Source organism: Parathielavia appendiculata (genome assembly GCF_033297405.1).
Source record: "Parathielavia appendiculata strain CBS 731.68 unplaced genomic scaffold N657scaffold_1, whole genome shotgun sequence".
In the NCBI taxonomy this organism is placed as follows: Eukaryota; Fungi; Ascomycota; class Sordariomycetes; order Sordariales; family Chaetomiaceae; genus Parathielavia; species Parathielavia appendiculata.
Genome location: NW_026944220.1, coordinates 4,333,122 through 4,353,262, shown reverse-complemented (window position 1 = coordinate 4,353,262; position 20,141 = coordinate 4,333,122). Strand labels below are relative to the sequence as shown.

Genomic DNA, 20,141 nt, shown 5'->3' with positions numbered 1-20,141 from the left:
ATTATCAATGTCTCAATGCACTAGATGAGCGAAGTCAACCCACGTTAGTATGTAGGTAGTAAGGAGCACACCAGGTGCCCAAGAGACGAGCAAAGATGGGTGGGCTTATACTCAGTACAAACAGCCCTTGATTCGCCGAAGGACCCAGCCACTCATCCTGGACGAAGCGTCTGAAATGTTGAGCGGCGTACAGAATCGATGCGGGTTCCTTCTCGTCCATTCCCTGGTCGGGCTCTTTCTCTAGTTTATTATCGGCCAACAAGAGCAGGCCGTCAACGTAGTCCTTGGCTGTGGATAAGGTTGTCTTGGATGGAAAAATCAGGCCGGGCTCCAAGCCGTCGAGTTCCTGCGTAGCCATGTCTATCGAGAGCGGCAGATTGCAAACAAAGATATCTTCAGGGTTGCAAGTCAAGACCGATGCTTCCCGTTCCCAAGAGGGGAATCCCAGGGATCCGATTCGGGGAAACTCTAGCTGGCGAAGCTGGACGTAGACGTCTACCAGCTGTCGATAGAGGTGCTACCCCGTCGGGGTCTGGTGTGCCCAGGCAAAGTTGATAAGGCCAAAGATCTCGCTGGACTGGAACTTCAGGTCCCTCAGGCTGCGGCCGTCGAGGTAGTCCATGATGGTGTAGCGCAGGCCGTTCAGCCCCGTGGATGAAAATGCGTAGGCATGGACTTTGGGAATGGGAATGGTTGATTTGGCCGACACATACCTGCCTGTTGGTATCAGCCCGACCTCTCACATAAGTGGAGAGAAAGGAGGACAGTTACCGCATTGTGGCTACTTCGATCTCCGTCTTTCGTCAAGCATGGCCCTGGAAGCGTGGCTGGGATGGGAATTCGGATGGCCCATCGTTCCAAGGGTGAATCAAACTCAGCAGAGAAACAGACATTGAAAGAGCCATGCAGGCGCGGTTGGAAGATGGAACACCGGTCACCGTCCCGATAAATGAAGTAAGGCGACATTGTTCTCATCGAGGGCGGCGACCCATCGGTCCTGATCTTCCTCAATTCTGTCCACATCCATCTCATTTCTCATATTGTTTCAAAAGCGAGAATCCAAAAGGCTTTCTTGGTAAAGACAAGGTAAGTAGGCGCAGCTGAATGAAAAGGCGCAGAGCTCTCTCCGCCCAAGATTGTGACTTCGTTATTAATCAGGTAACTGAAGGTTAGTTATAGTTAGGTGATTGTGTTTACTTGGGCCCTTTGACTTTGGTGCACGCTGAAAAGTTCCTAGCAATCACCAACCCCGTCAGTTGAAAAGGCAGGTTTTTCTGGGCCAGGTTTGTGTTGGAACCTGCAGGGCGACGACCGCTGAGATATGCGCTGGAAGAAGCTATTCCCAGCCAAAGCAGTGGATTGAATTTTTAAGGTGGTAAAAGTGATTGATTGACCATGCTGTTGATGGGCATGGGAGAGGACTAAGTATGTAAGGAAGAGGGGTTGCAGTGCTGGCACCAATCAACCACTGAGGTCCGTTGAATGCAGCCATCAAGGCGGCTTCGTTCCGACAGCTTGCAGCTGCAAGGTAGCCCAGCGGAACCTGCCACGGCGCTGTTCAGTACCATACCCTCACTAGTTCCGGACAAGCTTATATGCCGTGCGCACCGTTGGTGACCTCTGATAATTCTCTGCCGTAGCTCTTCCTTGCTTGTGCTATATTGCAGCATAGCTCCGCTGTTGAATATAGAGCTCGTCTCGGATTTAACAAACTTGGCGAAATCACCCCGGTTCCTGTCTGACGACAGCTCAAGATTGGGGTAATCCTGGAGCTTATAGACGATGTCTTGGTCGTTACGACTAGAGATGAATATCTTGACGAAGCTGGAACAAGCCCTAAGGATAGACTCCATCGCGTGTAGGAATTGGCGCCGCGTAGCTGGGTTGCATTCGTCGAGGGCATCTATTACGATGATCACCACAGGGAAGTGCTTGGCTAGCTGTAAGATAAGATCCCGACTCTCTTGTAGCCGTGGTGATATGTTGGCGAAGGCTTCTCTCTCGCGCTTTCTAAATTCTGCCACTGTCGGCGGGAGTAGTGGGCGGCCGGGTCCCAAACAAGAGAGCTGACGAGCAATACTTGCCAGGTTTTTTTTGGGATCGGAGCGTCCGGGTTCAGCGGGGTTGCGAAAGCAGTATAAGTACGCTGGAGGTGGACTTTGGTGACCCCGGTTATCCAGGTATGCTTCCAGGGCGTCTTCAACGACAGCAGACCTAGCTTCATTTAGGTTCTTGATCTCTGTAATGTGGCGAGCGCGGGCACTTACACAAGTTTGCTCTTACCAGACCCCGGAATGCCGTGAAGCCAGAGTATGGAGGAGGCACTCTATTCCTTCCATTTCAAAAAGACAGGGTCCGAGAGAAGCCATTGCCCGGTTCCCTCAAGCATACCCTCCTTCGCTTGTTCATGGTGTTGGAGGTATGGCTCGGCAGACAGCCAGTGTAGGACCTCAGTTCTCTTCTTTCCTGGGAGTCGTCAGCTGACCGACTCGAAGCTGGAAGCCGCAACTCACCGTCAAGATCGTCCGTGATTTTCGTCAACTGCTCGCTCCAGCGGTTCAGTGGAGCCTGAAATTTTGCGAGGATACTCTTGAGCCTCCATGTCTCTCGAGGTTGGCTGCGTTGTCCCCATTAGCAAAGTACCAAGGGTGCAAAGAGACACGACAACAGACGTGGCAAGAACGTGGCTAACCTTGAACGCTTGCTAAATTAAAACACCGATCAACATTTTCCTGGGCACCGTCGATGGCGTTGAAGGACTCGTCGAGATCTGAGGTTGCCAGAGACAGACTTTTCAAGATACGCTCTTTACACGAGTCAGCTTTATTATCTCTAAGAGCTGGGCGTTCACTAATTGGATGTACGCTGAAGAATGTACGCCCTTGCACGAGCAAGATGGTCCATTACCCTCACGTAGAGGAGGACCAGCGCTTGCCGCAGCTCGTCCGCGGTAGTGGATAGGGACCGCAGCAGCAGTTCCTCAATAAGCGCACTGCGACAGATGAGCTCCGCTATCAACGGTATATGCTCGACAACGGAAGCGAAGGTTTTGACATCCTTGGTGGCGATTTGCTGTATATCAGCGCGAACTTTCTCACCTAGAAATCACCCAGCAGACCCACCTCGAGTAGAAACCGAACGCCTGCCCACGGCAGAGCGGCGTGGCCAGGATCATACTGTACTGGAATGTCTCCGATCTGCTTGAAGTGATCAATCCATTTCACTACTTTGCTGAGCACGTCTCTGACAATGACCTTCTCGCCGCTCTTCCCCCTCGGAAACGTCAAGGCTCTGACTTCGCACTGCTGGATGCTTATATTTGCCTATTCAAGCAGCTCTAAAACGATATCTCGCTTTTCCAGACGGTCGAAGTCGATGATATTTCTCAGCTGTTCATTAAGCTGCGCAATTGCGTCGCTCCATAGATCGTCACTGCGTATGGGGCAGGGTAAATGGAATCAGTAGTTGCTAGGTGGCAAGTGCCACTGACGCGAGGGCCGCGCTCACCTGCTGCGCCTAAGAGATAATGCGGTACTCATCGTGTTTATTGCTAATATTGCAAAGTAGTTTTAAGAGAAGCTTACTTTGCAGCGAGCTCAAAAGAAGTTGGCAGTGAGTACGGATGTATAACTTGCTGTTTAAAGGTGCAGAAGGACAACCAGAGAGCTAAGCAGACGTGGCGTCGTATCCTCGCGGCTGGCCATGGGGCTTGCATATAACAATCTTTATCACACCAGATCACAAGATGGTCTGCAGTTCGTCATTATCATGAATGCCAGTTCGGGACTTGTTTAACATAAAATTATCTTAGCCGTCAAATTACCATCCTGCATTTTGAGCTGCAGGGCGTCTTTTTCGAACTCGACCTGGCGTCCTTGGAGTTGCGCTCGCAGGCAACCTAGTGGGGCGAGACACCAGCTGCCTAGGGCGGGGCTGTGCCCGCAGGCTGCGCCTGAAGGCAGGGCTCGATTGGCCGCTTTGCCGCACTTGCTGCATGAGCCTGCGGTATAGCCGGCTTCACCGTTTTCTGAAACGGACTATACTAACAGAGGCACAGAGGCACCCATTTTCTGATCCTTGGTATGCCTAATCTTGGCCGTTGCACCCTCTTCTTCACTCTCAACTTGCTTTGAACGGTACGAGTCCACAAACCGGGCCGATTTAGATCACGTCAGAACCAGGGCTTGTGACCGAGAGAGCGACTGTGACATGGAGAAGGGCTTTTCATACTCGAAATTTAGCTAGTAAGGGCCGGATTAGTAGTTGGGTCGGTGACGACCAGCGAATCCCGGTTTTGTATGTTTTTCTGGGTCTTTGTCGCTCCATTCTTGACACTATCACCATGTCTTGGCGAAGGTTTATTGGGCCGCTTCTTCTCAGGTAAAGTGCGAGTCGTAAAGTTCAAGAATCAACGTTGACAAAACTCAGGGCTGGCACTCGACACCAAGAAGGTCAACATTAGGACAAGGTTGGAGACTACTCCAAGTATCTCTTAGCTGATTCGGACACTTGTAAGTCGCCTTGGCTACAATTCTTACTGGAAAGAAGGTCAACACAAACTGACTTGGTTGCACGGCGCTGCCAGAACCCGTCAGTCATCGCATTCAACCTGATGTTCGAGGTTAGCCGACGAAATGGTAAAACGGCGGTCTTGCCGACGTGGCAGGGTCGAGGTACCTGACTGGGAGCGCGGTTAATCCCTTGTAGTTGAAGACGCGTCGTCATGTGGCCGACTGGGCTACTTGCACCTCGACCTTTCAGGAGGTAAATGCTGTAGCCATTCTAGAGCAGTCTTATTATCTGTCCATTCGTTGGCTGTTGTAGCGACCTTGGCACGAGTCGTTCACTGGTCGGCTACTCAATCCGCCTCGAATTGAACACGACGCGGGAAACCCGACTGGTCTACGCCACGACCAGAATCGTCATGCGCATGTTAGAAGGATCCAACGACGTCGATGAGATAACCCATCCGGTGCTTAACGAGGTTCACGAGTTGTCGATCGACAGCGATTTCCTTCTCATTGTGCTGAAAAAGTCACTGCTGCGGAGGAAGGGCTTGAAGGTCGTGCTTATGTCGGCCACAGTCGACCCTGAGCGCTTCTCCAAATACCTTGGCGGCGCTCCCGTCCTGACTGTCCCGGGACGGACTTTCCCCGTCCGCGTCGCATACCTTGAGGATGCCATCAAGCTGACAGGCTACACGGTCGATCAGCGCAACCAAGAGGAGCTGACCGAGCTAGATGACGATATCGAGCCGGAGGTTGACAGACGTCCAAGCCCGAACTGCTCAAAGAACTAAGACAGTATTCCGCACGGATCCGAAACACGCTCGCTCAGATGGACCAGTACCGGATCGAATATGACCTGATCGTCCAGCTTATTTCGAAGATTGCCGTGGACCCCGACTATGTTTCCTACAGAAAAGCTATTCTGGTATTCTAGCCTGGTATTGCCGAGATTCGGACGCTCAACGACATGCTGCTCGGGGATCGATTCTTCGCCGACAGCTGGCTCGTGTACCACCCCACACGATCTCCTGTCCGCCTCAATCATCTTTCCCGCGTCTTTCACTCCAGAAGCAGGAAAAAAAGGTCGCTGATCTTGCGGAATATCCAGTGAGCGACTCAGGTGCTACGAAGTCCAGAAGTTCGCTGCCAATCTGGGAGAGGCCCTCTTCCAAAAGATCAGGGGCTGCCAGTGCTCGATCATGGGTTTGTTGGACGTAGCTAGGCCATGCGACATCGGGCACGGGGAGTTCTGGGCACAGGGATGGGCTGCCTGACGGCGAAAGAGGGCGTGGCTTGCAGGGTGGTTGTTTCTGAACCGGGATCAATCACCAGCCTTCAGCTGTAGTGCGCGGTGGATGGTTGGCGGGCATGGTCCGCTGGGCCACCGGCCCGGAGAAGACCTCCTGGGTTTGTGCGATTCCGGTGATTGATGAGAGGAGGGTCGGTGGGGTTTGAGTTTGACTTTGACACTCAGGCTTTGCGACCGCGGAGAAAGGCGGACTGATGATGGGTTGTGGCAGCTCATCGGCTTGGGGCGGCGCGCTCAAGACCAAGAAGACCCTCGAGTCGATCTAGCAATCTCCGGCGGGACGACTCTATCGCAACTCGCAGAACCGCCCTTGGGGTCTTTTTGGGCCAGCTTTCGAGTTCATGCTGCAGGCAGTGCACAATGGCGAGGTGAGAACCGACTGGCCTTTCTGTGTCGTCAGCCGGTGTGGTGGCGTGCGACGGGGAGGCACCAGCATCTAGGCCGCAACCCTGCCATGTGACTGGGCTCAAGTTTAATTGATTGATATCTGGCTGAGGATGGTTTTGGCCAGTCAGCTCCATGTTGGCAGTGACATAGGAAGCTGGTGTCGAAGGCCGTCTCGGATCCCAGTTTAGTCCATGGCTATCGGAGTGTCGCAGAAACAATCAAGCTTTGGCCTATCTGACGGCTCCGTAAATGCGCTGTACTGGAAGACGGCCGATGATGCAAGTGTCGAACTTGGAAGTGCCTCCCTCTTCTTATATCTACGCGGACAAGGTGTGGGAGGGGCTTGGGCAAATCGTAGAAATCGATAGGATCCCCCGCCATGGTTCCTGATTCACTCAGACCACAAAGGGAGTTCAAAATCATGTCTCAGACATTCAAGGCAGCAGTTTCTAAGTACATCTAGACGGTCCAGATGACAATGCGCCCATCCACACCGCTCGCTGGATCTAGTCAGGTGCCTGAAACCTATGAAAGGGAACGGGGACTTACAGCTGAACTTCTTCACGGCATCTCCGGATGCCTCATACGGCCGAATCATGGTGATAGTGTTCTGATGAACCGTCTTCAGCTGGGTGTCGTCTTTGACCTTGCCCTTGAGATCCATCTGCCGGAACATGTTCAGCGCGGACTCCTCACGCTGGTCGCCCAGGCCAGGCCGCCCCTTGGTTTCTACAGCACCGCTCAGCTGCCAGCCGTCGATGCCGCCCCTAAAGCGGAACGCCTCGCAGTCGTACCCGGCAGCGATGATCTCGGCCTCGCCGTTCCAGATCAGGCTCATAAAGGGCAGCAGCTGCGTGTTGATGCTGATGACCGCCTTAGGCGGCTGCTCGGGGGCGCTCGGGTAGACGACCGTGATGCTGCTGTCGTGGGCGGCAAAGGCGAGTGCATCGCCACTGGGGGAGAAGGCGACCGAGTGCACCCATCCGGCCGAGTTGTTCATGTACTCGCCGCAGACGGTGTTGAAGGGGAGCCGCTCGCCCCAAGCGGTAGGCTCTGGCCGGGCATCGACGCCTTTGATGAAGCTAGAGAAGACGCGGGCGTGGGCATCGGTCGAGCCGGCGGCGAGAAGCACCGAGTTGGGGTGCCAAGCGACCGTGGTGATGGTGCTACGGATGGGCTTCTTGAGGTGTTTCGAGACCCACCAGTCGTTCTCCTCCTCAAAATAGCAAACGGCAATGAGGCGGTCTCCGGAACCAACGGCGAACTTGGTCTCGGAGGGCGACCAGCGGACAAAGGTGGCGGCGCGGTTGATACGCAGCAGGACGAGGGTCGGTTTGTAGCCCTGCGGGGTGGGCTCCCAGACGAGGGCGTTCCGGTCCTGTGAGCACGACACGATGCGTCCAGAGTTGGGAGCAATGTCGATGCTGGTAACGGTCTTGTCGTGGCCCTTGAGCTCGTCCTTCAGCTTGAAGACATTGCCAACCTTGGCGTAGAGTTCGACGGCGGTATCGCGCGCAACGGCCAGCGTCTTGTGGTCCGCCGAGAACGAGTGGTCGGCAATCGGGTTGTGAAAAAGGTGGTGAACTTCGGGCGCCGCCATTTTGTCAAATTCTATTGATTGCGGTAGGAGTAGCTCTCTACTACCGCTGTCGGTTGTTTGCTGGAGGGCCCGAGTTAGTGATCATAGGAGCAATGTTGCAAAATGAAGGACACCTGGGAGTATCCGCTGACGTTGACAACGTGGGTCTGAATGGTGGGGTTTAGCTCCTGTCTCTATATCTACGCCATGGTGTGGGGTTTGAGTCTCAGCCTCCAGCTGGGGCCAATTTTTAGTTTCAGCGAATCCCAGACGAGGTACAGGCGACTAGCAAGGCGACCGCACACGACCATCTCTGGCGGAATTCCGCGCTTCATATCGCCCAGTGACACGATCTATTGAAATTGGAACAACTGAGTAAGACAATGGCCACACGTGTTCCGCCAGCGGGCCTCCCCGCAAAGGTCGCCGCGGTGCCGCCCAGCCAGACCCTCTACGTCTCAAACCTCCCCTCAGCCAAGATTCAAAAGGAAGACTTGCGAACGGCGTTATACATGCTCTTCTCGACTTACGGAGCGGTGCTAGACGTTGTGGCTCTCAAGACGATGAAGATGCGCGGTCAGGCGCACATCGTGTACAAGGACATCCAGACGGCGACACAGGCGATGCGCGCGTTAGACGGCTTTGAGTTCTTTGGTCGTCAGATGGTGAGCTTCTTCTCAACCTAGTACGCCGTCGCAGGTTTGCTGATTACCGTGGGCAGAAAATCTCCTACGCCAAGGGCAAATCCAACATCATCGCCAAGCTCGACGGCACCTTCAAGATACCCACAGCCGCCGCCCGCGTCGAGGTAACCGACCTCCAGCAGAGCATCTTCAACGCCCCCGTACCCGGCGCGGCCCCAGCAGCCCCTGCTCCCTCGTCGAAGCCGCCAGGCGCGGACCACGCCATGGCCGACGCCGGCACCCCCGAGAGCAGGGGTGTAAAGCGGCCGCGCGAGGAGGAAGAAGAGGAAGAAAGCGACCAGGATGTGGCGATGGAGGAGGAAAGCGACGAAGAATGATACCCCGTGCTGTCATCCAGAGGCGATCAAGGTTGAATGATGGGGCCTGCGGCCAACCCCTCCCGCTTCACGATTTGAGCACCATCTCTGCCGGTACCCACAGCCCGACACAGCCTCCCACCAGGCCGAGCCACACCATCAGGTAGTTCTCCTTGGAGCAGTCAAACCGCTCCATGGCCTCACCAAGGAGGCAGGGATGGACAAAGAAGCAGGGGACGCCTGTAACTGGGTGGTGCTGCAGGATATAAGATGGTTCGTGTTAGTCTAGACCGCCATACAGAAAGCATCCCGGTTAACCACCAATCTAGCATCTCCCCAAAATAATGCAAGTAATGGCGAATTCTCAAAAGGAAGTCGGAAGGACAAAAGCAGTTGGGCCGGTGGGGAGACGTACGTCGACTGAAATACCCCCGATCCTCCCAACGCTCGCTCGCAAGCCCGCCTTGAACTGCTCCGGTACAAGCCGCCGGAAGACCGTGTCGATGTGCAGCGCCTGCTCCTGCTCGCCGGCCGGCAGATCGTGCAGGCTGAACCACAGACAGGGGGCCTGGTAGACCGGGTGCAGGTGGATCTCATATCTAACATATCCCGCTCGGAAGGGGTCGTGTTTCTGCGGGTGCTGGACAACGGTCTTTTGTTTGGGTCCGTGTAAGGCTCTTTATCAAACTCGCATACATGAATTGTCTTTATAAGATGGGGAGCGGTGAAACCTACCTCCTGCTGATCCGCTTCCTCCGCCTCAACCATCTCCCTATCCCGTTCGCGCTCCCCCAGCTCCATCCCATTCCCATCCCCACCATCAAAAGAAAACTCATCCAAGACGCCCGTCAGCCCACCATCGTCCAACTCGCCCTCCAGCGGTCGGATTATCTGCAGGTAGGTGCTGTACTCCGGGCCAAGGGTGAACGCGGCGGTGGCGTTGAGCGCCGTACCCACGCGTAGTTTCCACTGTCTGCGCAGCGGGCCGAGCGTCGCCTGGCAGTAGCGCCGGTCGAGGTGATGGCAGGCTTCGGTGAACTCTTCTGGGGTCAGGAAGGGGTAGGCCCGGAAGTCGGACGGGGGTTCCATTGTGCGTTAGTGGGAGGATTGGTAGGCTTGTGGGTGGAGAGGGTTGGGGTGAGTTGAGAGTAAGACTGATGCGGTGGGATGTATCTCCAAGCGCCGGTTTTGGGTGTTATGCGCTGTGTTACTGGTGTGAAACTGGAATAAATCGAGTTACTCCGTCTAGTATACGCTCGCAGCCTGGGTCCCAAAACGTCGGCCTATTCAAGAAACCCGAGGTTCACATGAGATGGATGAGAAGGAATTCCTAGGTTCTGGAACACCCCGCTTCCATGGAAGATCTCGGTATGTGCGCACTAGGGGTACTTGTGCCGGAAGTTGCATATGGTGGCTAGAGCGATCGTCCGACGAGGTCTGCACGGACCATATGGCACCGACAATAGCATGGCCGGGGTAATCGAGGTCAAGGGGCAGCAGTCTTCGAGGCCGGCTCCAGAGGCTCACAATCTTGACTCCCAAGACCTCCGTCCAATCTTCATTCTAAGATGATTTGAGAGTGCGCTCAAGTAAAGATGGCTCGCCAGACCGCCATCGTTGAGACCAAATCATGCACCCGACACATGTCAAGCGATATCAAACACTGTTCGCCAACAGTTGGTCAAAATCCCGCAGCCATCGTGTGGAAAAACGGAAAGTGTAATCAAAACAAAGCCTATTGGGGACCTGTGGGGTGCAATGTGTCCCTCTTCTGGTGCTCCTGGACTGGCCGAGAAGTCCCTCCTTCTCTCCCAGCGCGTTCGTGGGTTGGCGGTTCGCTCCTCGTCCTCGCAGCCATCAAAATGGGTGGCTTAAGGTATCTGGCAGGAAGAGAAGAAGCGGTGGTTTGACCTTCTGCACGGAGTGTCTGTGCCCTTCAATTTCCGAAAAGGGACCTTTTCTGGAGGGGTCTAAGTTGGATGGCCCGTGCGTTTCAGCATGAGGTTCGCTCGGTCGGAATCGGCACAGCTTTTTTGGGTCAGATGCATGGGTTCCACACTGCCGGGCCGTCCATAGCCATCGCCTACGGAGTATTGATACAGTGGCCTCTTTACCCATGATATTTTGAACACATTTCATCCGCAAGACGGGGCATTGGTAGCTCTGACTTCCCAGCCATCCGCCAGCGGTGAGCGCCTCGGCCATGCCTTGCCTGCCGACTGCCGCAGCATCCCGATGAACGTTCGCGACCCCTTCAACATCCGCACTGGCAGCTTGAACCGGACCCCAATCGCCACTTGGAAGAGCAACCGAAGCTACAACACGGCAAACAGCAAAGCCCTCTCGCCGCTGCAACACATCATCCGCACCGCCGCCACCGCAACCCAATCGGCAGCCGCTGACATCCGCGACAAGGCAGGCGAGGTCCTCCAGTCCGCGCAGCAGGCCCTCACCGAAGCAACCGCCGCCGCCCTCGACGTCAACCTCAATACCGACCTCGAAAAAGCCCAATCCCCGAACCCAGAGAAGCAACCTCAACAACAACAAAAACAACAGCAAAACAAAAAGGACATGTCCTTCACCATCCCAAAAAATGTCCCCTCCTTTACCAACCCCCAACGCCAACTCGAAGACCACCTCTGGGCCGCAGCCTCCTCTTCCTCCTCGCGCCAACGAACCACCGGCACCGGCACAGCCGCCTCTTCGGTCCTAAACGGCGTGCAGGACTTCATCTCGCCGCGCAGCAGCAGCCGCGCGGGCCTGCCCATGTACAAGGACAAGCCGTACATGTACCCGCCTAGGCGGGGCGGCGGGCAGTCAGCCTGGAGCAGGCCGGTGTCCCGGTGGAAGCGGACGTGTGGGTTCTTAGTGTTGGTGCTGGTCGGGTTGGTGTGGTGGACGGGGTTGTTTGCGGGGCATCATCGGGAGGCGGCGGTGAGTAGGCTGGGAGATTGGGGGTGGTTGAGGCAGGAGGGGGAAGTGGGGAGAAAAGGGGCCCGCGTGGACTGGTTGAAACGGAGGGAGAGGGTGGTGGAAGCTATGGAGTTGAGTTGGGATGCGTATGAGAGATATGCATGGGGTGGGTTTGTCCTGTCCTAGAGTGGGGGTTGATATGGGCGGTTTGGTGGGTTGGGCTGACGGGCTTGCAGGCTACGATGAGTTCCACCCCGAGTCGAAGAAGGGGAAGCAGATGGCACCTAAGGGGCTCGGCTGGATCATCATCGACTCGCTCGACACGCTGATGCTGATGAACATGACCAGCCGGCTGACACAAGCGCGGGAGTGGCTGGCGAAGTCGCTGACCTGGGACCAGGACCAGGACGTCAACACGTTTGAGACGACCATCCGGATGCTGGGCGGGCTGCTGTCGGCGCATTACCTTTCGACGGAGTACCCTAATCTGGCGCCAATACCGGACGATGACCCGGGGAAACCGGGGGAGGATTTGTACCTGGAAAAGGCAAAGGATCTAGCGGACAGGCTGATGGCGGCATTTGACTCGCCTTCTGGGGTGCCATATGCTAGCGTCAACCTGGCCAAGTACAAGGGCATTGTATCGCACGCTGATTTGGGAGCGTCATCAACCGCCGAAACGACCACACTGCAGCTCGAGTTCAAGTATCTCGCCAAACTCACAGGCGAGAAAGAATTCTGGGACAAGGCAGAGAGGGTCATGAAGCTGGTAGATGACAACGGCGCCAAGGATGGCCTGGTGCCCATTTATATCTTCGCCACGACAGGCAAGTTCCACGGGGAGAACATTCGGCTCGGCAGCCGCGGCGACTCGTACTATGAATACCTGATCAAGCAATACCTGCAAACGAACAAGAAGGAGCCCGTATATTTGGAAATGTGGCGGGAGGCGCTACAGGGCGTGAGGAAACACCTGATCACCTACACGGAACCTTCCCGGTTCACCATCATCGGCGAGCGACCGAGCGGTCTGGGCGGCGATCTCTCGCCCAAGATGGACCATCTCGTCTGCTTCATGCCGGGGACCATCGCACTGGCAGCGACGGGCGGGCTCACGGAGCAAGAAGCCAAGAAACTCCCGACCTGGACCAAGCAAGACGAGGCTGACATGCAGCTGGCCCGCGAGTTGATGCACACATGCTGGGGCATGTACAAGTGGATGGCGACGGGGCTCGCGGCCGAAATCACCTACTTCAACATTGCAAAGCCACCGCTCCCGGAATCGGCACCGCACAACGCCCCGGCCGAGTTCGACCCGTCGCCCGACGCTGAGTGGCGCAAGGACTTTGACGTCAAGTCTATGGACAGCCACAACCTGCAGCGGCCCGAGACGGTTGAGAGCTTGTTCTACATGTGGCGCATCACGGGCGAGACCAAGTACCGCGAGTGGGGGTGGGAGATGTTCAAAAGCTTTGTCAACTACACGGCGGTCGCCGACGGCGGCGGGTTTACCAGCCTGACGAATGCGAACAAGATCCCGCCCATCACGAGGGACAACATGGAGAGCTTCTGGCTGGCCGAGACGCTCAAGTACTTTTATTTGCTGTTTTCGCCCGACGATTTGCTGCCGCTAGATAGGATTGTGTTGAATACCGAGGCACATCCGCTGCCCCGGTTTGACATGGGGCCCTTGTTCTCGACGGGTTGGAAAAGAAAACCGAGGGACGCCGAGGGGAAGGTGGTTGGAAAGGGTATTCAACGGGGCGATGAGTGATGTGAAATATGAGTTTATATAATCTTACTGTACAAAAGCTTTGCAGCGTTTAGGAGCCCGAACCGGGATGTGCCGCACAGGCGTGGCTTGGTGTCGCGTGCCTCGAGGGGATCACCCCACGCTTTGGGATCCGAGACAATCTCATGTCTTTCGCTCGGCGCGGGCCGCTGCCTGATTGCTTTTCCCGCGCGCTCGGTTTCATGGGTTCGAGCAGACTACAATTCGTCTCGTGTTTGATTCGGCAATCGCACCTACTGCCGAAGACGAGGGACACTGTGCTGATGCGCCGTCCTGAGCCAGCATTGCGTGACCGAAGTGAAACCTGACTCCCTCCGTCGAGGCTTGTTGTTAGTGACCAGAGGGCAAGCTGGAAACCCCGTCCGGCTCCACACGTAGAAGATAAAACCCACGTGCTAAGGGGTTGCCAAGCCTCCGATAACCCTGATTTCATCCCCGGGCATTCAGCGGGCATACTCCAATCCAGCAGGTGCGCTACAACGTACGTGTAGTAGTGCCGATGGGGCCCGAGAGATGGATTGAGGAATCGGCGCCCGCTGATAAGCGGATTCCCGGTTCTGGGCGAAGTGACGGCTGTGTCGATGGAATTATCTTTGGGGTCGATGCGTTCTTGTGGCGCGCAGACTTCCCTTCACAGCACGACCCGATGATCTTTGCAGATCAACACAGTCGACACGAGCATGAGACGTCAGGGTGGAGTGGAGGCCTGCTGCCGCAAGCTGCTGGGCTTTTGCTGATCGTTCAAATCTAGCAATTCGCTCATGACGGCAAACTCGGGCTCTCGCCAGTAGCTGACGGCACCAACTTAGGTATCTCTCGGCAACCTCAACATTGTCCGGCTTGCTGACTGGGAAGGGCCCACAGCTCTAGGCGGTAAGTTCGCACCGAAGAGATCCGAGTGAGCGCCCAGGAAAAACGCCAAACCGGGACTCTATGATACCCAAGCGGCAAAGCCGGCAGCATACAGTCGTCTCGCATCACCAGCCCCAACGTCGCCCGGGAGCATGGGCCCCTCCCGCGATGTCCAGATGGCCGATATCCGGCCAAAGGAGGATTCATTCACCTTGGGCAGCCTCCCCAGCATCCAGGGCACATCCTCTCACCCTTACAACAACCACGATAACAGCAGCAGCAACACTGACCAGCACCCTGTTCGTCGCTGGCTGGACTCATTCCGCCGAGACCCCGGCCTCCATGTGACGCCCGCCTCCGTCTTGAATTCGACCGAGGACCGGAACCGGGCGTCCATGATGGCCCGCCGGTCCGATGACTCGCAGTCTTTGCAAAGGTCCCGGAACCGCGGCGGTCACTACTTTGACTTGCACGCTGCAACTGTTGGAACGGCGAATACGCTGCTGTCCCGCGAGCTCAAGGGGCGGCATCTGCAGATGATTGCTATTGGGGGGTCCATTGGTGGGTAGTCTTTGGCTCGGGTGGTCGTGGATGACCTGGGATGGACAGACCTCGACTGACATGTTCGCGCAAGGCACCGGGCTGTTTGTCGCGTCTGGAAAGGCGCTCAACACTGGAGGCCCGGCCTCGGTTCTTATTGCGTATCTGTTCGTGGGCTGCATGCTGTACTGCACCATCCAAGCCCTGGGCGAACTCGCCGTCACCTTCCCCGTCGCTGGCTCCTTTTCGGCCTACTCAACACGGTTCCTTGACCCGGCATGGGGGTTCGCTATGGGCTGGAAGTGAGTCGCCTCTGACGCCATGTCTCAAATTGATATTGACAATTCCAGCTATGCTTTGCAGTGGCTCGTAGTGTTGCCGCTCGAGATTATCGCCGCCTCCATCACAGTCGGCTATTGGAACAGCGGCCTGAACCAATCCATCTTTATCACCATCTTCCTCTTCACGATTGTCGTCATCAACCTCTTCGGTGTCAAAGGCTACGGCGAAGCCGAATTCGTATTTGCCATCGTCAAGATTACCGCCGTCATTGGCTTCATGTACGCCAGCCAACCCCCCTTCCATCCCCCCTGCCCATCGCTCACAACGACTGTAGCCTTCTCGGCATAGTTATTAACATCGGCGGCTTTCCCGACGACGGTTACATTGGCGGTCGCTATTGGCACAACCCTGGCGCCTTTAACAACGGCTTCAAAGGCCTATGTGCTGTCTTCGTGACCGCCGCCTTCGCCTTCACCGGTACCGAGCTCGTTGGTCTCGTACGCCGCTCTCCCTATTCTTTCTCAAATCAAGAACGACCCTCTAATCTTACCTGTATCTACCTCCAGGCCGCAGCCGAAACCGCCAATCCGCGCCGCTCCCTACCCACGGCCATTAAACAAGTGTTCTGGCGCATCACCCTCTTCTACATTGTCTCCCTAACCCTCATCGGCCTGCTAGTCCCGCACAACCACCCCCGGCTCCTTGGCGCCAAATCCGCCGCCGACGCCTCGGCCTCCCCCTTCGTCATCGCCATCGAGTCCGCGGGCATCGCCATCCTGCCCGGCGTTATGAACAGCGTGATTCTAGTAGCCGTCATATCCGTCGGCAACAGCGCCGTGTTCGGCTCGTCGCGCACGTTGGCCGCGCTGGCGGACCAGCGCCAGGCGCCCCGCATCCTGGGCTACGTGGACCGCCGCGGCCGGCCGCTGGTCGCCATCCTCGTGGCCGCGCTCGTCGGGCTGCTGGGCTATCTGGCCGAGCTCGAGGAACAGCAGAGCGATGTGCTCAACTGGCTGCTCGCCGTCTCGGGCCTGTCGTCCGTGTTCACCTGGGGTTCGATCTGTCTAGCGCATATCCGGTTTCGCAAAGCGTGGAGGTTCAAAGGGAGGGGATTGGGCGAGCTGGCGTTTCGGTCGCAGGTTGGCGTGGCGGGTTCGTGGGTCGGCTTAATGCTCAATGTGTTGGTGCTCGTGGCGCAGTTTTGGACGGCCGCGTGGCCTGTTCCGCATTCGCATGGTTCGTCGAAGGGGCAAGTTATGGGCGACGAGGGGACTGGCGGAGGCACGGGGTTGGGAGCGATTGAGTCGCCGCGGGACGTGGCGCAAAACTTCTTCTTGGAGTATCTGTGCGCGCCGATAGTGCTTGCGTGTTATGTAGGGTATAAACTGTGGTATCGTACCGCGGCGGTCAAGGTGGAGGAGATGGATGTGGATACGGGGAGGAGGGATTTCAACCTGCCGATTTTGATATCCAGGGAAATCGACGAAGAGCGGGGAATGCCGTGGTGGAAGCGGGTTTATAAATTTCTCTGCTGAGTCCTGCTCCTGTTGTTGTTTTGAAGGGGTGTATATAGGGTGTCGTTTATGTGCATTGCCGTGCCATGGGAGTCATGGTTCGGAGGTTGTTGCGAAGATACCAGGGCGTTATCTTGGGCTGGCGTTACGGTGCAGTGACTTTGGCAGTTCAAGTACAAAATAGTCGTGTGGCCAAACGCAAAAGGGCAACCTGGTTATCGGCTTGAGAGATCAGGAGCGAGTCGGACCTTGGATCGGTCCAAAATACTCTTCCAACATCAAGGGGCCGGGAGCGGACTGGGCTTACGCCCCTATGAATGGGTTGTGGATGGAGTGGACATGTCGCAAAGGAGAGCATCTAGAAAGGTATAGAATCGCCCCTGCGTGCTTGCTATCAGAACAAGCCTGAGTAATTTTGATAAACCAAATCCTAATTCTAATCCCAACAAACCAGATACGTACAGCCTGATAGCCCAACAAGAGGTTGTCCGCCAGCGTGAAGTCTAACAACTGGGAACAGACAAGGTCCAAAGCGAAAACGAAAAGAAACCCCCGCAGAGTGGGTAAGTGCGTATGAGATGTGTTCTTGTCATGAACGTTGTACAGCGCATAAAACGTCAATCATCAGCGCGACTAGCAATCCCTGATCGGACGGACCGCCTTAGAAGTCCCAGAAATTATCGGACTTCGTCGGGGGGCCACGGGTCTTGCCCTTGTAAGCCGCCGGCTCATCATCCTCACCGTGCAGCCAGCCGCGGCTGGTGCCCTTCTTGCTGCCCATGCCGTCGCCGGCAATCACAATGCCGCGATCGTCACCGCTCCGCTTGGCGTTGGGGTTGTCGTTCTCCTTGCGGGACACGGGCGAGGTATCGTAGTTTGACCAGTTGCTCTCCATCATGCGGACCGCCTTCTTGCGATCCTCAGGCACCTTCGCGGGTTCGCTGCCGCTGTCATGGTGCGGCGAGTCGTCAGTCATGCTGAAGTGGGGATCGAAATCCTTGTGCCGGCCTTTGACGTTGGTGATGTTGCCCAGGGGGCCCGGGCCAGGCGAGCCAGTGGCGTCTTCATCGTGTAGCCTGTTGTCATACAGGTGCAGCCCCTCGTTATGGGCGGTGCCTCGGGGCGGCCGGTTAGCATTGCGTGGGTCCTCGCGCATCGGGCCGTCATCCTGCAGTTCAAAGTGCGCCTCGGCGTCGCGGCGAGGCTTGATTACATGCGGATTCGGAGCGGGCGTGTTCTCCAGCAATTCATTGTCTGCGTTCCAATGACGTATGTCGCGAGCCTTGTGCATGCCGCGGCTGGCCACGGGCTTCTGCGGCGTCGTAAAGTCCTCGAACGACCAGCTGCTATCATGCTTGCTCTTCCTATCCGGAGCAGGCTTTGGTGCGGGAGGCGGAGCCTCGGAGCCATCGTCAAGTTCAAAATGCTGAAACTTCTTTGGGTCCGGACGCACGACACGACCAATCGACTGCTTGCGCTCGGGCGTGTCGGCATCGGCCTCCTTGTCGTCCCGATCAAACAGGCGCATGGGCTGGAAGTGTTTCCCCGCGCCAATCTTGGGTGCAACAACTTTGCTGGGAGACTGCGAGCGCTCACGGCCATTGCTGGGTGAGCTGAGATCCTCCAGGGGCTCATCGCCCAGAATCTCGCTGAAGTCCCGCTGGCGCGGTCTTCTGCCAGCATAGGGCGAGACGATGTTGGAGGGTGCATCCTCGAGTTCCTCGCGTGATGCGAACAGATCGAGAGAGGCATGCGGGTCGCGCATGGCGTTGGTCGAGCTCCGAGAGCGTGCGGCGAGGGACTCGGTCGGAGTGGGCGCAACACCGTCACCCTTGACGGATTTTGCAATGAGGCTTATCTGGTCCTTGCTGTCGCGGATCGGCCAGTTCTGGCCGGACCTGCCAATCACCTCGACCTGCTTGAGAAGCGAACCCTGGTCCCAGCTCTGCCGAATCTGTGCGATCTTGCCGTCGCGGTCGAACGTGACGATGTGGGTCTACATAGAACGCGTGTTAGTGAAACTGGCAATGGTCCCGGGTCTGCTCTGCGACTCACTACTGCAAGGTAGACGGTGCGATCCGCCAGGAAGTTGTCGTCCAAGCCGGGGAGGTAGGGGCCGCCGCTGGTGACAAACTCGAGGGTAGTGTCCACTTCGAGGGCCAGCGCATGCTGGTTCTCGATGGCGAACAAGGCATCTTCCTTCTTCTTCTTGATCTTGTTCCGCACAGAGGCGAGGTGCTTGATGATGCCGGTCGCGCCCGAGAAGCTTGTGGTAGTCGTCACGTAGTGCAGCGACGCGTTTTCAGCGAGGGCCGACGAGCTTGGCGAAGCCAGAAACTGCTTGTATGCAGCCTGCAGCGCCATGGCGAGAAGTGTTGCGGGCGGCTCTCGAGCTTGAATACAAACCACCAATACAACTGAACTAGGCTCTGCCCAGATGTTTACCTCAACTACAGTCTCGGACGAAAGTGTAAAGAAGAGAAAACGCGAGAGAGGTTGACGAGAAGGAGCGCTGCGGGTCCTCCAGAGTCGCATAAGAAATGGAAATAACGGGATGACAAGTTGACCAGGAATGCATGGGGAAGGGGTAAACACGATGAATCTGGCTTGGCAAGCCAGGTGCCGTCTTGCGCTCAGTTAGTGCTTCCCGAACAAACAAACATTCTTCTGCGTACTTGTGCAAGTACTCCGTGGATGAGAACACATGGGTCCGGTGGCTTCCAGGTTGTTTACATGCACCAATTTAACTTCTACGATGCCTCCAGGTGGGAAGCGCTGTCGAGACTCAGGCTGCACTCCTGCGAGCCTCCGTGGGCTGCTCTATGCCTTACCTCAGGTATGCGGAGGGTGATCTTTCTTTGGAGGAGATACTATTCGTTGTTCTTCTCGACTCATATCGTTATTACGGCGCATGGCTGTGTACAATACAGTACCTCCCCTCGGTCATATATCTGTTCGGAGTCAGCAGCAGACATCACCGACTACGCCGAGGCCGGCCCTACACGCTAGAACACCTGTCATAGTTACTTCGGTTGCCGGTCGCACACGACAACAAACCCAAACATGGTTACTCTGGACCAGAACAACAAAGGCTTGGAAAAGCTTCTCGCATAGACGGGGACGCAGACATGCCATGCAGGGACTTGATTTGCGGATCGCAGCCCCGCAAACAGCTCTGTTTCAAGATGAGAACTGCCCCACTACACGCCACAAAGGGTCTGAGCGACCGAGCACGCTAGGCTAGTTCCGGTAAGGTAAAGAGCGCTTGGCCTCGAGCCTGGACATCGACCGCCTGAAAGGAACACGACACCGACACGCCGTCCTCACAGATCAACCTGTAAATCCAACTCTCAAACGAAACAAGAATCAGAACCTAGAATTCACAATATGTTCCAATTCGACGAAGTCATAAGACCCCATCAAGTTGCGTGCTGACAGTTTCTGGCGGCCAATCGCACCCAACCT

The 20,141-nt window shown here is 56.3% G+C and overlaps 10 protein-coding genes across 10 annotated transcripts; 4 read left to right on the top strand and 6 right to left on the bottom strand.

Moving 5' to 3' along the window:
* Positions 1–97: 97 nt before the first annotated feature.
* N657DRAFT_697519 (uncharacterized protein) lies at positions 98–1,226 on the bottom strand. Its single transcript, XM_062797325.1, has 2 exons — positions 772–1,226; positions 98–713 (listed from the first exon to the last, which is right to left on the bottom strand). Exons 1-2 carry the CDS (start codon positions 1,030–1,032, stop codon positions 396–398), a joined length of 579 nt encoding a protein of 192 aa, XP_062653357.1. The 5' UTR covers positions 1,033–1,226; the 3' UTR covers positions 98–395.
* Positions 1,227–1,491: 265 nt separating this feature from the next.
* Positions 1,492–1,979, bottom strand: N657DRAFT_561365 (uncharacterized protein; the record flags this gene model as incomplete). Its single annotated transcript, XM_062788058.1, has 2 exons — positions 1,492–1,571; positions 1,619–1,979. Coding segments are annotated over 2 exons (441 nt in total), but the record flags the coding sequence as incomplete, so codon positions are not given.
* A 419-nt stretch (positions 1,980–2,398) lies between these two features.
* N657DRAFT_668533 (uncharacterized protein) lies at positions 2,399–3,820 on the bottom strand. Its single transcript, XM_062795446.1, has 6 exons — positions 3,508–3,820; positions 3,345–3,432; positions 3,123–3,302; positions 2,865–3,057; positions 2,693–2,806; positions 2,399–2,617 (listed from the first exon to the last, which is right to left on the bottom strand). Exons 1-6 carry the CDS (start codon positions 3,537–3,539, stop codon positions 2,559–2,561), a joined length of 666 nt encoding a protein of 221 aa, XP_062653355.1. The 5' UTR covers positions 3,540–3,820; the 3' UTR covers positions 2,399–2,558.
* Positions 3,821–4,924: 1,104 nt separating this feature from the next.
* N657DRAFT_630443 (uncharacterized protein) lies at positions 4,925–5,442 on the top strand (the record flags this gene model as incomplete). Its single annotated transcript, XM_062790978.1, has 2 exons — positions 4,925–5,260; positions 5,305–5,442. The coding sequence occupies 2 exons, from the start codon at positions 4,925–4,927 to the stop codon at positions 5,440–5,442; spliced, it is 474 nt and encodes a 157-aa protein (XP_062653354.1).
* A 1,221-nt stretch (positions 5,443–6,663) lies between these two features.
* N657DRAFT_610056 (actin-related protein 2/3 complex, subunit 1) lies at positions 6,664–7,804 on the bottom strand (the record flags this gene model as incomplete). The annotated part of the gene is made up of 2 exons (XM_062790313.1): positions 6,664–6,704; positions 6,754–7,804. The coding sequence occupies 2 exons, from the start codon at positions 7,802–7,804 to the stop codon at positions 6,664–6,666; spliced, it is 1,092 nt and encodes a 363-aa protein (XP_062653353.1).
* A 480-nt stretch (positions 7,805–8,284) lies between these two features.
* Positions 8,285–9,056, top strand: N657DRAFT_640234 (uncharacterized protein). Its single transcript, XM_062791934.1, has 2 exons — positions 8,285–8,448; positions 8,505–9,056. The coding sequence occupies exons 1-2, from the start codon at positions 8,296–8,298 to the stop codon at positions 8,802–8,804; spliced, it is 453 nt and encodes a 150-aa protein (XP_062653352.1). The 5' UTR covers positions 8,285–8,295; the 3' UTR covers positions 8,805–9,056.
* N657DRAFT_563855 (uncharacterized protein) lies at positions 8,872–9,872 on the bottom strand (the record flags this gene model as incomplete). Its single annotated transcript, XM_062788243.1, has 3 exons — positions 8,872–9,039; positions 9,199–9,423; positions 9,519–9,872. The coding sequence occupies 3 exons, from the start codon at positions 9,870–9,872 to the stop codon at positions 8,872–8,874; spliced, it is 747 nt and encodes a 248-aa protein (XP_062653351.1).
* Positions 9,873–10,866: 994 nt separating this feature from the next.
* On the top strand, positions 10,867–13,686 carry N657DRAFT_587679 (glycoside hydrolase family 47 protein). Its single transcript, XM_062789822.1, has 2 exons — positions 10,867–11,862; positions 11,933–13,686. Exons 1-2 carry the CDS (start codon positions 11,019–11,021, stop codon positions 13,468–13,470), a joined length of 2,382 nt encoding a protein of 793 aa, XP_062653350.1. The 5' UTR covers positions 10,867–11,018; the 3' UTR covers positions 13,471–13,686.
* A 523-nt stretch (positions 13,687–14,209) lies between these two features.
* Positions 14,210–16,806, top strand: N657DRAFT_640230 (amino acid permease). Its single transcript, XM_062791933.1, has 6 exons — positions 14,210–14,297; positions 14,353–14,901; positions 14,975–15,182; positions 15,231–15,440; positions 15,497–15,659; positions 15,729–16,806. Exons 2-6 carry the CDS (start codon positions 14,493–14,495, stop codon positions 16,695–16,697), a joined length of 1,959 nt encoding a protein of 652 aa, XP_062653349.1. The 5' UTR covers positions 14,210–14,297; positions 14,353–14,492; the 3' UTR covers positions 16,698–16,806.
* A 531-nt stretch (positions 16,807–17,337) lies between these two features.
* On the bottom strand, positions 17,338–19,040 carry N657DRAFT_652930 (uncharacterized protein; the record flags this gene model as incomplete). The annotated part of the gene is made up of 2 exons (XM_062794351.1): positions 17,338–18,672; positions 18,732–19,040. The coding sequence occupies 2 exons, from the start codon at positions 19,038–19,040 to the stop codon at positions 17,338–17,340; spliced, it is 1,644 nt and encodes a 547-aa protein (XP_062653348.1).
* Between the last annotated feature and the right edge of the window lie 1,101 nt (positions 19,041–20,141).